Source organism: Pristiophorus japonicus, chromosome 4, assembly GCF_044704955.1.
Source record: "Pristiophorus japonicus isolate sPriJap1 chromosome 4, sPriJap1.hap1, whole genome shotgun sequence".
Classification (NCBI taxonomy): Eukaryota; Metazoa; Chordata; class Chondrichthyes; family Pristiophoridae; genus Pristiophorus; species Pristiophorus japonicus.
The window spans coordinates 5,568,028-5,581,940 of NC_091980.1; the positions used below are offsets into that span (position 1 = coordinate 5,568,028).

General features: G+C 52.8%; 1 protein-coding gene across 1 annotated transcript in view; it reads right to left on the minus strand.

Moving 5' to 3' along the window:
- The window catches only part of pdgfrb (platelet-derived growth factor receptor, beta polypeptide), a 131,290-nt gene that overhangs the window by 83,631 nt on the left and 33,746 nt on the right, over positions 1-13,913 (minus strand). Inside the window, exons 2-5 of the mRNA XM_070877987.1 lie at positions 8,960-9,021; positions 5,958-6,215; positions 4,505-4,771; positions 804-931 (exon numbers count right to left, since the gene is read on the minus strand). Of these exons, the coding sequence (XP_070734088.1) occupies positions 804-931; positions 4,505-4,771; positions 5,958-6,215; positions 8,960-8,993 (687 nt within the window). The 5' untranslated portion in view covers positions 8,994-9,021. The remainder of the gene's footprint in view (positions 1-803; positions 932-4,504; positions 4,772-5,957; positions 6,216-8,959; positions 9,022-13,913) is intronic.

Here is a 13,913-nt window from a genome sequence, read left to right on the forward strand (position 1 = left end):
CGGCACAGTTAAGCGCTCCCTCAGCACTGCACTGGGAGTGTCAGCCTAGATTTATGTGCTCAAGTCCCTGGAGTTGGACTCAAACCCACAACCTGCTGACTCAGGCGAGTGTACTACCCACTGAGCCACAGCTGGCACAACCAGATGGGAGGAGGCTTGTGCAGAGCATAAACGCTGGCATCGACTGGTTGAGCCAACGGCCTCTTTACATCTTGTGTAATCCCTGTGGTAGCGAGCTCCACACATTCACCAGAAGACTTTTCAGCTATTTTGATGCTAAGTTCTAGCTCCCAGCAGAGGTCTCACGTAAACCCTCCACAAACTTGAGGATGTTGCCAGGACTGGAGAATTTTAGCGATGAGGAAAGATTGGATAGGCTGGGGTTGTTTTCCTTGGAACAGAGGAGGCTGAGGGGAGACCTGATTGAGGTGTATAAAATTATGAGGGGCCTGGATAGAGTTGATAGGAAGGACCTGTTTCCCTTAGCAGAAGGGTCAACAACCAGGGGGCATAGATTTAAAGTAATTGGTAGGAGGTTTAGAGGGGATTTGAGGGGAACATTTTTCACCCAGAGGGCGGTGGGGGTCTGGAACTCACAGCCTGAAAGAGTGGTAGAGGCAGAAACCCTCACCACATTTAAAAAGTACTTGGATGTGCACCTGAAGTGCTGTAACCTACAGGGCGACGGACCGAGAGCTGGAAAGTGGGATTAGGCTGGGTAGCTCTTGGTCGGCCGGCGCAGACACAATGGGCCGAATGGCCTCCTTCTGTGCTGTAAATTTCTATGGTTCTATGAAACTCACGTCCTTCCTTGGGTACTTCCAGAAAAAATCCAACAACTCGGTATTCGCTGAACAGGTGACACTGACAGGCTCTCCCCGTTTGACCATGGTCCTTGAAGCATGAAGTTCAATATCCAGATCGACAGACGCTGCAGGAGAAATAACACCGTTAAATTATCAGTGGCCCAGAGGGTAGCACTCTCGTACTCTGAGTCAAAGAGTTGTGGGTTCAACTCCGACTCCAGGAACTTGAGAACAGAAATTTAGGCTGACACTCTCAGTGCAGTACTGAGGGAGTGCTGCACTGTCGGAGGGGCAGTACTGAGGGAGTGCTGCACTGTCAGAGGGGCAGTACTGAGGGAGTGCTGCATTGTCAGAGGGGCAGTACTGAGGGAGTGCTGCACTGTCGGAGGGGCAGTACTGAGGGAGTGCTGCACTGTCGGAGGGGCAGTACTGAGGGAGTGCTGCACTGTTGGAGGGGCAGTACTGAGGGAGAGCTGCACTGGCGGAGGGGCAGTACTGAGGGAGCGCTGCACTGTCGGAGGGGCAGTACTGAGGGAGCGCTGCACTGTCGGAGGGGCAGAACTGAGGGAGTGCTGCACTGTTGGAGGGACAGTACTGAGGGAGTGCTGCACTGTCGGAGGGGCAGTACTGAGGGAGTGCTGCACTGTCGGAGGGGCAGTACTGAGGGAGTGCTGCACTGTCGGAGGGGCAGTACTGAGGGAGTGCTGCACTGTCGGAGGGGCAGTACTGAGGGAGCGTCGCACTGTCGGAGGGGCAGTACTGAGGGAGTGCTGCACTGTCGGAGGGGCAGTACTGAGGGAGTGCTGCACTGTCGGAGGGGCAGTACTGAGGGAGTGTTGCACTGTCGGAGGGGCAGTACTGAGGGAGTGCCGAACCGTCAGAGGGACAGTACTGAGGGAGTGCTGCATTGTCGGAAGGGCAGTACTGAGGGAGTGCTGAACCGTCAGAGGGGCAGTACTGAGGGAGCGCCGCACTGTCGGAGGGGCAGTACTGAGGGAGTGCAGCACTGTCGGCGGGGCAGTACTGAGGGAGCGCTGCACTGTCGGAGGGGCAGTACTGATGGAGTGCTGTACTGTCGGAGGTGCTATCTTTCGGAAGAGACGTTAAACCGAGGCCCCGTCAGGTGGATGTAAAAGATCCCATGACACTATTTTGAAGAAGAGCAGGGGAGTTATCCCCAGTCTCCTGGCCAATATTTATTCCTCAATCAACATCACCAATACAGATTATCCGATCACTATCACATTGCTGTTTGTGGGAGCTTGCTGTGCGCAAATGGCTGCCAGATTTCCCATGTTACAACAGGGACTACACTCCAAAAGTAATTCATTGGCGGTAAAGTGCTTTGAGATGTCTGGTGGTCATGAAAGTCGCGATATAAATCCAAGCCTTTCTTTTTTTCTTTTTTCTTTAGATCATTAACACTAACAACAGCTTGTATTTATATAGCGCCTTTAACGTAGTAAAACATCCCAAGGCGCTTCACAGGAGCGATTATCAAACAACATTTGACACCGACCATGAGATATTAGGACAGGTGGCCAAAAACTTGGTCAAACAGGTCGGTATTAAGGAGCGTCTTAAATGACGAGCGAGAGGTAGAGAGTCGGAGAGTTTTAGGCAGGTAATTCCAGAGCTTGGGGCCCGGGTAGCTGAAGGCACGGCCACCAATGGTGGAGCGAATAAAATTGGGGATGTGCAAGAGTCCAGCATTGGAGGAGCGTGGAGATCTCGGAGGGTTGTTGGGCTGGAGGAGACTCCAGAGAGAGAGAGAGGGCAAGGGAGGAATTTGAACACAAGGATGAGAATTTTAAATTTGAAGCATTGCTGGACTGGGAGCCAATGAACTCAAGGTGGGTGATGGGTGAATGAGACTTATAAGAACATAAGAACATAAGAAATACGAGCAGGAGTAGTCCATACGGCCCCTCGAGCCTGCTCCACCATTTAATACGATCATGGCTGACCCAATCATGGACTCAGCTCCACTTCCCTGCCCGCTCCCCATAACCCCTTATCTCCTTATCGCTTAAGAAGCTGTCTATTTTTGTCTTAAATTTATTCAATGTCCCAGCTTCCACAGCTCTCTGAGGCAGTGAATTCCACAGATTTACAATCCTCTGAGAGAAGAAATTCCTCCTCATCTCAGTTTTAAATGGGCGGCTCCTTATTCTAAGATCATGCCCTCTAGTTCTAGTCTCCCCCATCAGTGGAAACATCCTCTCTGCATCTGCCTTGTCAAGCCCCCTCATAATCTTATACGTTTTGATAAGATCACCTCTCATTCTTCTGAATTCTAATGAGTAGAGGCCCAACCTCCTCAACCTTTTCTCACAAGTCAACCCCCTCATCTCCAGAATCAAACGAGTGAACCTTCTCTGAACTGCCTCCAAAGCAAGTATATCCTTTCGTAAATATGGAAACCAAAACTGCACGCAGTATTCCAGGTGTGGCCTCACCAATACCCTGTATAACTGTAGCAAGACTTCCCTGCTTTTATACTCCATCCCCTTTGCAATAAAGGCCAAGACACCATTGGCCTTCCTGATCACTTGCTGTACCTGCATACTAACCTTTTGTGTTTCATACACAAGTAACCCCAGGTCCCGCTGTACTGCAGCACTTTGCAATCTTTCACCATTTAAATAATAACTTGCTCATTGATTTTTTTTCTGCCAAAGTGCATGACCTCACATTTTCCAACATTATACTCCATCTGCCAAATTTTTGCCCACTCACTTAGCCTGTCTATGTCCTTTTGCAGATTTTTTGTGTCCTCCTCACACATTACTTTTCCTCCCATCTTTTTATCGTCAGCAAACTTGGCTACGTTATACTCAATCCCTTCTTCCAAGTTGTATATAGATTGTAAATAGTTGGGGCCCCAGCACTGATCCCTGCGGCACCCCACTAGTTACTGATTGCCAACCAGAGAATGAACCATTTATACCGACTTTATGTTTTCTGTTAGTTAGCCAATCCTCTATCCATGCTAATATATTACCCCCAACCCTGTGATCTTTTATCTTGTGCAGTAACCTTTTATGTGGCACCTTGTCAAATGCCTTCTGGAAGTCCAAATACACCACATCCACTGGTTCCCCTTTATCCACCCTGTTCATTACATCCTCAAAGAACTCCAGCAAATTTGTCAAACATGACTTCCGCTTCATAAATCCATGCTGACTCTGCCTGACCGAATTTTGCTTTTCCAAATGTCCTGTTACTGCTTCTTTAATAATGGACTCCAACATTTTCCCAACCACAGATGTTGGGCTAACTGGTCTATAGTTTCCTGATTTTTGTCTGCCTCCTTTTTTTAAATAGGGGCGTTACATTTGCGGTTTTCCAATCTGCTGGGACCTCCCCAGAATCCAGGGAATTTTGGTAAATTACAACCAATGCATCCACAATCCCTGCTGCTACTTCTCTTAAGGCCCTAGGATGCAAGCCATCAGGTCCAGGGGATTTATCTGCCTTTAGTCCCATTATCTTACTGAGTACCACCTTCTGAGACTTGCTGCGTGTTAGGATACGGGTAGTGGAGTGTTGACAAAGGGTGGAAGATGGGAGGCCGAACAGGAGAGTGTAGAGGTAACAAAAGCACGGATGAGGGCTTCACCAGCAGATGAGCTGAGGCAGGGGGCGGAGATGGGCGATGCTACAGAGGCGGTCGTTGATGAGGCAAGGAGGCTCACCTTTAAACGTTTCCACGATGTATTCCTCGGACTCTCTGCTCTCTCCCTTCAGCGTGGCCTTGCACAGGTAGGTCCCGTCCTCGAAGCGGCCCAGAAAGCCTTGCTTCTTGTCGTAGGGCGCGTCCAGGAGCGTGCTGGTCTCCAGGTGACGGAGCGAGACCCGGAGGGCGGGATTGGTCACCAGGCACGGGATGGCGAAAGTCACCGAATCTTCCATCATGATGATCAGCTCGTGCTGGCTCTGCGGCCGGAACCACACGTCGGGATCTGCAAGAGAAACAAAATTCCCGCCGTTTTTCTTTCCTTTCAGAGGGCAGCGCGCGCCGCAAAGGTTGTCCACAGCTTCTCGGTGAGTCACAACATCTGTTCCGAAGCTTGATGGCACCGCGCCATAGGCCTATATATTATACAACTGTACAGGGCGTTGGTGAGGCCACACCCGGAGTACTGCGTGCAGTTTTGGTCTCCGTATTTAAGGAGGGATATACTTGCTTTGGAGGCTGTTCAGAGAAGGTTCACTTGGTTGATTCCTGAGAGGCATCCACATAACCCTTGACTCCCCTATCATTCAAAAATCTGTCTATCTCCACCTTAAATATATTCAATGACCCAGCCTCCACAGTTCTCTGGGGCAGAGAATTCCAAAGATTCACGACCCTCTGAGAGAAGAAATTCCTCCTCATCTCCATTTTAAATGTGCGACCCCTTATTCTGAAACTGTGCCCCCTAGTTCTAGATCCCCCCACGAGGGGAAACATCCTCTCTGCATCTACCCTGTCAAGCCTCCTCAGAATCTTAGATGTTTCAATAAGATCGCCTCTCATTCTTCTAAACTCCAATGAGTACAGGCCCAACCTGCTCAATCTTTCTTCATATGACAACCCCTTCATCTCCGGAATCAACTGAGTGAACCTTCTCTGAACTGCCTCCAAGATCATGTCTGATCCGATCATGGACTCAGCTCCACTTCCCCGCCCGCTCCCCATAACCCTTCACTCCCTTATCGCTCAAAAATTTGTCTATTTCCACCTGAAATATATTCAATGACCCAGCCTCCACAGCTCTCTGGGACAGAGAATTCCACAGAATTACAACCCTCTGAGCGAAGAAATTTCTCCTCATCTCAGTTTTAAATGGGCGGCCCCTTATTCTGGGACTATGCCCCCGAGTTTTAGTGTTCCCTATGAGTGGAAATATCCTCTCTGCATACAACCTACTCAACCTTTCCTCATAAGTCAACCTCCTCTTCTCTGGAATCAACCTCGTGAAACTTCTCTGAACTGCCTCCAATGCAAGTATATCCCTCCTTAAATACGGAGACCAAAACTGCACGTAGTACTCCAGGTGTGGTCTCACCAATACCCTGCACAGTTGTAGCAGGACTTCTCTGCTTTTATACTCCATCCCCCTTGCAATAAAGGCCAACACATTTTGAACTTAGAGTGTCACTGACCTGGCACAAAGATGTAGACACTTAAGATGTCAGCATTGTCAGAGGAGCAGGTGTACTCTCTGCTGTGATAAGCGGCTGCATTGTATATGTGCAGCCATGGGCCGTCGGGATAGACATTTGTGACTGCATCGTAGCTCCAATCAACTGGCCCATGCCCGGAGCAGTTCAGAGTGATGTTGGAGGATGGCTCCAAGATGATCTCCTGAGACTCCAAGTGACTTTCAAAGCTGTCACCGAGAGAATATGTGAGCAGGAGTCCTGAAATAAACACACAGGTGTTACAAAAAAATGATTGGTACTTACAGAGGTCCAACAGGAATCCCTGTCAATGAAAGAAGGAGCTGCTCAGTGTCACTGGCTCTTACCCTAGGCGTCACAATCACCAACAACACCTTGCATTTATATAGCGCTCTTAACGTATGGAACCATCCCAAGGAGCTTCACAGTTGCGTCATCAGACGACATTTCACACCCGAGCCACATAAGGAGATGTGAGGAGAGTTAAGAGGTCGGTTTTAATGAAGGTCTGGAAGAAGGAGAAAGGCTGGAGAGGTTTAGAGAGGGAATTCCAGAGCTTAGGGCCCAGGCAACTGAAGGCACGGCCGCCAAAAGTGGGATTTAGGAGGTGGGGGGGGATGAACAAGGGGACAGAATTGGAGGAACGTAGAGATCTCGGGGGGTTTGGGGGGCTGAAGGAGATTACAGAGATAGGGAGGGAGGAGCGAGGCCATGGAGGGGTTTGACAACAGAGGATGAGAATTTTTAAATCGAGACGTTGCTGGACTGGGAGCCAATGTCGGTCAGCGAGCACAGGAGGCGATGGCTGAGCGGGACTTGGTGCGAGTTAGGACACAGGGCAGGGAGCACAGGGAGTGATGGGTGAGCGGGACTTGGTGCGAGTTAGGAAACAGGGCAGCGAGCACAGGGAGTGATGGGTGAGCGGGACTTGGTGCGAGTTAGGACACGGGGCAGCGAGCACAGGGGGGTGATGGGTGAGTGGGACTTGGTGCGAGTTAGGGCACGGGGCAGCGAGCACAGGGGGGTGATGGGTGAGCGGGACTCTGTGCAAGTTAGGACACGGGGCAGTGAGCACAGGGGGTGATGGGTGAGCGGGACTCGGTGCGAGTTAGGACACGGGGCAGCGAGCACAGGGGGTGATGGGTGAGCAGGACTCTGTGCAAGTTAGGACACGGGGCAGTGAGCACAGGGGGTGATGGGTGAGCGGGACTCGGTGCGAGTTAGGACACGGGGCAGCGAGCACAGGGGGTGATGGGTGAGCAGGACTCGGTGCGAGTTAGAACATGGGGCAGCGAGCACAGGGGATGATGGGTGAGTGGGACTTGGTGTGAGTTAGGACACGGGGCAGCGAGCACAGGGGGTGATGGGTGAGCAGGACTCGGTGCGAGTTAGGACACGGGGCAGTGAGCACAGGGGGTGATGGGTGAGCGGGACTCAGTGCGAGTTAGGACATGGGACGGCCGAGCTTTGGATGATTTCAAGTTGACAGAGGGTTTAAGGTGAGAGGCTGGCCAAGAGAGCGTTGGAATAGACAAGTCTGGAGGCAACAAAGGCACAGATTAACATTTATGTTCTTATGTTCTCCCCCATTTAGACTCTTATTTTCCATTAGACATGGCAAGACTGGAATGGATGAGGAACAATAGGTAGAAGAGGAGCAGGAATCGGCCATATGGCCCCTCGAGCCTGCTCCGGCATTCAATAAGATCATGGCTGATCTGATCTTGGCCTCAACTCCACTTCCCTGCCCACTCCCCATAACCCTTGACTCACTTAGCCTTCAAAAATCTCTCTATCTCCACCTTAAATACATTCAATGACCCAGCCTCCACAGCTCTCTGGGGCAGAGAATTCCACAGATTTACAACCCTCTGAGAGAAGAAATTCCTCCTCATCTCAGTTTTAAATCGACGGCCCTTTATTCTAAAACTATGCCCCCTAGTTCTAGATTGCCCATGAGGGGAAACATCCTCTCTGCATCTACCCTGTCATAGAGTCATAGAAACATAGAAAATAGGTGCAGGAGTAGGCCATTCACCAAGGCCCTATACAACTGCAGTAAGACCTCCCTGCTCCTATACTCAATTCCTCTCGCAAGAATATCCCTCCTTAAGGAAGGCCAATGGAATCTTGGCCTTTATTGCAAAGAGGATGGAGTATAAGAGCAGGGAAGTCTTGCTACAGTTATACAGGGTATTGGTGAGGCCACACCTGGAATACTGCGTGCAGTTTTGGTTTCCATATTTACGAAAATAAAAACTTGCTTTGGAGGCAGTTCAGAGAAGGTTCACTCGGTTGATTCTGGGGATGAGGGGGTTGACTTATGAGGAAAGGTTGAGGAGGTTGGGCCTCTACTCATAGGAATTCAGAAGAATGAGAGGTGATCTTATCGAAACGTATAAGATTATGAGGGGGCCTGACAAGGTGGATACAGAGAGGATGTTTCCACTGATGGGGGAGACTAGAACTAGGGGGCATGATCTTAGAATAAGGGGCTGCCCATTTAAAACTGAGATGAAGAGGAATTTCTTCTCTCAGAGGGTTGTAAATCTGTGGAATTTGCTGCCTCAGAGAGCTGTGGAAGCTGGGACATTGAATAAATTTAAGACAGAAAAAGACAGTTTCTTAAACGATAAGGGATAAGAGGTTATGGAGAGCGGGCGGGGAAGTGGAGCTGAGTCCATGATCGGATCAGCCATGATCTTATTGAATGGCGGAGCAGGCTCGAGGGGCCATATGGCCTACTCCTGCTCCTATTTCTTATGTTCTTATGTAAATAAGGAGACTAAAACTGTACACAGTACTCTGGGTGTGCCCTGTTCAGGGATAGAGACACAGTCCAACCATGTGACATCTGCAGCCCACCTGGTTATGACAAGTGACCCTTGATCTGAGTCTGCCATTGCCCATTTTGCCCAACGCACATGGCTATCTGACTGCCAAAGACACACGCCTGAGCAGCCCACACCCCATTGAACTGATACCTGCAAGAAAAAGATCCCAGCCAATGGTAGACATCCTCTAACACGATCAGGAGGACCAGGTTCTGAAAAACCACAAGAGCACATCGGTTAGATTTCAATTGTCAACCATGCAAATTCAATTCTACAGTTACCACAAAGAGCTCTGGCCCTGAAGGAGCAGAATATTAGAGTATAGTTTTGGGGGATGTTCTCCTTGTTATGCAACAATAATATTTATGCATTTAAATAGCGCCTTTAACATAGTAAAACATCCCAAGGCAATTCACAAAAGCGTATGGGTAATAATGGTGTGCTAGAGTTTTCAAACTCTAATTCTAACCCCAACCTCCCTTGTCACCCTGCCCCCACACTGCCCCCCACCCCCCCACACACCCCACTCACACCCTCCCCCCACTCCCTGCACCGAGTTAGAGGAGGAGTCTCACAGAGATATTCTGAAGTTGGCTCCATCTCCCTTCCTTGCTTGCCCGAGTTGTTAGCATTACTGGTACCCAGAACAATCTGACATTCAGTCTCATGCAAAAGGTCAACATAAATGGACCTCAGCTGTGGCTCAGTGGGTAGCACCAACGCCTCGGAGTCAGAAGTTTGTGGGTTTGTGTACTGCTCCAGAGACTGCAGGACAAAATTTAGGCTGACACTCCCAGTGCAGGGCTGAAGGAGTGCCACACTGTCGGAGGGGCAGTGCTGAGGGAGTCCCGCACTGTCGGAGGGGCAGTGCTGAGGGAGCACCGCACTGTCGGAGGGACAGTACTGAGGGAGTGCTGCACTGTCGGAGGGGCAGTATTGAGGGAGCGCCGCACTGTTGGAGGGGCAGTACTGAGGGAGCGCTGCACTGTTGGAGGGGCAGTACTGACGGAGTGCTGCACTGTCGGAGGGGCAGTACTGAGGGAGCACCGCACTGTCGGAGGGGCAGTACTGAGTGAGCGCCGCACTGTCGGAGGGGCAGTACTGAGGGAGTCCCGCACTGTCGGAGGGGCAGTGCTGAGGGAGCACCGCACTGTCGGAGGGGCAGTACTGAGGGAGTGCTTCACTGTCGGAGGGGCAGTACTGAGGGAGCGCTGCACTGTTGGAGGGGCAGTACTGAGGGAGCGCTGCACTGTCGGAGGGGCAGTACTGAGGGAGCACCGCACTGTCGGAGGGGCAGTACTGAGGGAGCACCGCACTGTCGGAGGGGCAGTACTGAGGGAGTCCCGCACTGTCGGAGGGGCAGTGCTGAGGGAGCGCCGCACTGTCGGAGGGGCAGTACTGAGGGAGCGCCGCACTGTCGGAGGGGCAGTACTGAGGGAGTGCCACATTGTCAGAGGGGCAGTACTGTGGGAATGCCACACTGTTGGAGGGGCAGTACTGAGGGAGTCCCGCACTGTCGGAGGGGCAGTGCTGAGGGAGCACCGCACTGTCGGAGGGGCAGTACTGAGGGAGTGCTTCACTGTCGGAGGGGCAGTGCTGAGGGAGCGCTGCACTGTTGGAGGGGCAGTACTGACGGAGTGCTGCACTGTCGGAGGGGCAGTACTGAGGGAGCACCGCACTGTCGGAGGGGCAGTACTGAGGGAGTCCCGCACTGTCGGAGGGGCAGTGCTGAGGGAGCACCGCACTGTCGGAGGGGCAGTACTGAGGGAGTGCTTCACTGTCGGAGGGGCAGTGCTGAGGGAGCACCGCACTGTCGGAGGGGCAGTACTGAGGGAGTGCTTCACTGTCGGAGGGGCAGTACTGAGGGAGCGCTGCACTGTTGGAGAGGCAGTACTGAGGGAGCGCTGCACTGTCGGAGGGGCAGTATTGAGGGAGTCCCGCACTGTCGGAGGGGCAGTGCTGAGGGAGCGCCGCACTGTCGGAGGGGCAGTACTGAGGGAGCGCCGCACTGTCGGAGGGGCAGTACTGAGGGAGTGCCACATTGTCAGAGGGGCAGTACTGTGGGAATGCCACACTGTTGGAGGGACTGTACTGAGGGAGCGCTGCACTGTCGGAGGGGCAGTCTTTCAGAGGAGACGTTAAACCGAGGCCCCGTCTGCTCTCTCAGGTGGACATAAAAGATCCCATGGTGCTATTTCGAAGAAGAGCAGGGGGAGTTCTCCCCGGTGTCCTGGGGCCAATATTTATCCCTCTTACCAACATCAGTAAAAAAACAAATTATCTGGGTCATCATCACATTGCTGTGTGTGGGAGCTTGCTGTGCGCAAATTGGCTCCAGTTTTTCCTACATTACAACTGTGACTACACTTAAAAAAAAGTACATAATTGGCTGTAAAGCGCTATGGGCCGTTCTAAGGTTGTGAAAAGCGCGATATAAATGCAAATGCACCCATTTATTGAATGGCAGAGCAGGCTCGAGGGGCCGAATGGCCTACTCCTGCTCCTATTTCTTATGTTCTTATGAGGAAAGACGGGAGGAGATTTGAGTGGAGCATGAATGCCGGCATGGACTGGTCGGGCCGAATGGCCTGTTGCTGTGGCGTATATCCTGCGTGAAGTTCTTCCCTTCTTTCTCAGCCCTCGAGCGAGGGTGGGGTGGGGTGGGGTTCCAGGCCCTGGGTCTTCCAGCTTCGGATGGCCCAGCACAGTCCGCTCAAACCACTGGGGACACACGCTTCACCCTTCCCTTCCCTGGAGAAATTCCCCGACTTGGCTTCGGCGGGAAATGCCCGGATTGCCCGAAATTCCTGGGCCTCCCAGTGTAAAAACACAGGCACAGTGTGACCCCCGGGTCCTGCCGATTTGCCCGAGTCCTCCTCCCATCCCACTTCCCCCCACCACCCCCCCCCCCCGCCCGTCGGTGTAATTATTCTCCTCTAACCTGCTCCCCTGCCCACCCCCACCACCGGTAACATGTGGGGTTGCCTTGCCGTCCCCTCCGCTGGCCTTTATTTTCACAAGAAACACAGCGTCTTCCAGAGGCACGTAAACTTCCCGTCGCCACGGCAACCGCAGCAAAGTTCAGGCCCAGTCAAAGCTTTGGAGTCCGACTTCAAACTCTCTCTCTCTGCATCGCTTCCAACTGTTCCGAGCAGGGGGTCAAGCGAACAGCACTCAATTATTTCCTGACTTCAGCATTATATAACTTAATGATCGTTCCCTGATGTCCTGCAGAGACAACTCAGATTCCCGGCCCGACTTTGCCCTCTCCTTCACATCGCCATCGTAAAAATAAATACGCTGCAGGTAAGGGCCCGATTGCTTCTCTTTCATTCTGTGTTAGGAAAAGGGGCGTTCGACACTTTTTCCTTCAATAACTCACCCTCAGGACTTGAGCCAAAGACCGCCCTAAGTGGAGGCAGAGCATCCGGGAGGGGCGCTGAGCACCTCGAGTCTTGTCGCCGAGAGCATGCAGAAACCAAGCGCAGGCAGCGGAAGGAGCGTGCGGCAAACCAGACTCCCCACCCTCCCTTTCCCTCAACCACTGTCTGTCCCACCTGTGACAGAGACTGTAATTCCCATATTGGACTGTTCAGCCACCTAAGGATTCATTTTAAGAGTGGAAGCAAGTCTTCCTCGATTCCGAGGGACTGCCGATGGTGATGCCCTTGAGAAGGCGGTGCTGGGCAACGCTCCTTCTGATTTCCCCCCTCCCCCCACCCTGCGCAGGTTAGAAACATAGAAAATAGGTGCAGGAGTAGGCCATTCGGCCCTTCGAGCCTGCACCACCATTCAATAAGATCATGGCTGATCATTGACCTCAGTACCCCATTCCTGCTTTCTCTCCATACCCCTTGATCCCTTTAGCCGTAAGGGCCACATCTAACTCCCTTTCGAATATATCTAACGAACTGGCCCCAACAACTTTCTGCGGTAGAGAATTCCACAGGTTCACAACTCTCTGAGTGAAAAAGTTTCTCCTCATCTCGGTCCTAAATGGCTGACCGCATATTCTTGTGACCGCATGTGACCCCTGGTTCTGGAACTCCCCAGCAACGGGAACATCCTTCCTGCATCTAACCTGTCCAATCCCGTTGTTTTGCAAGCCAAGGTTGCTCACAACTGTATGGAGCAAAGGAGGACAGGTAATGGAGAGGCTCACCTTCAGATCCTGGTTCCCCCTTGGAGGAGAGGGTAGAGGCCCGAGTGGGCAGACATGCTGCCTTCCCTCTGGCCTCCGTGCCCACCCCCCCCTTGCGGGCAGCATGGATAAGTGAAGGCCTTCCTGTACCATCTCTCCCTGAATGCTCCAATGCCTACTGTGCCTTTCCCTCTGGAAGTGTGCAAGTTGCAGCCTCCTTGCGTCAATCCCCCACCTCCTTCTCACAGCAGCCCTTGTGCCAGTTATGCTTGCAGGTGAGAGGCCGGGTGAGAGCCAAGGCGAGGGTCCGAGTGCTGGTGCGAGTGAGAGGGCAGGGCAGGACGACAGCCTTGAGGGCAGTGGCAGCCAAGGCCAGGGAGAGGATGGTGTGGACACAGAGAGAGAGGCCAAGCCCTGGAGGACGGCCAAGAGGGCAATGACAGCCACGGCCACCCTGACACGCTGGAGGACATTGGGGGCTTGAGCCTGGATGACAACCTGGATCCCCCTCCATCTGTTGGGGACCTATCAGATGAGGTGGAGGAAGAGGGGGACACTGCTGTCAGCACCGTGTCACTGCTTCCTACAGTCACCAGCTCAGATACTGGGAGTACGCGGTCGGATCTAGTCGACACAGCAGAGGAGCCTGCACTGGGTGCTGCACCGGGGCCGAGCGAGCTGCAGCATGGCGGTGGGCAGAGGGGACCTCGGGTGCCAGCCCTCCGCGGGGCGAGTGTGCACGGGAGACCTGCTGGTGAGGGCTCAGGCCAGCCCATCGACGTTGGGGCTTGCAACAGAAGGGTGGAGGCCGGGCATTCCCAGATGTTGGGGGCACTGGCAAGGGTGCCGGAGAGGCTGTCGGAGGCGGTGAGGAGCACGGAGGAGTCCGCCTCCCGCATTGTCGACAGCTCGGCGCCCCTCCATGGAGCCCATCGTTGCCGGTGTGCAGGCAATGGTGGGCTC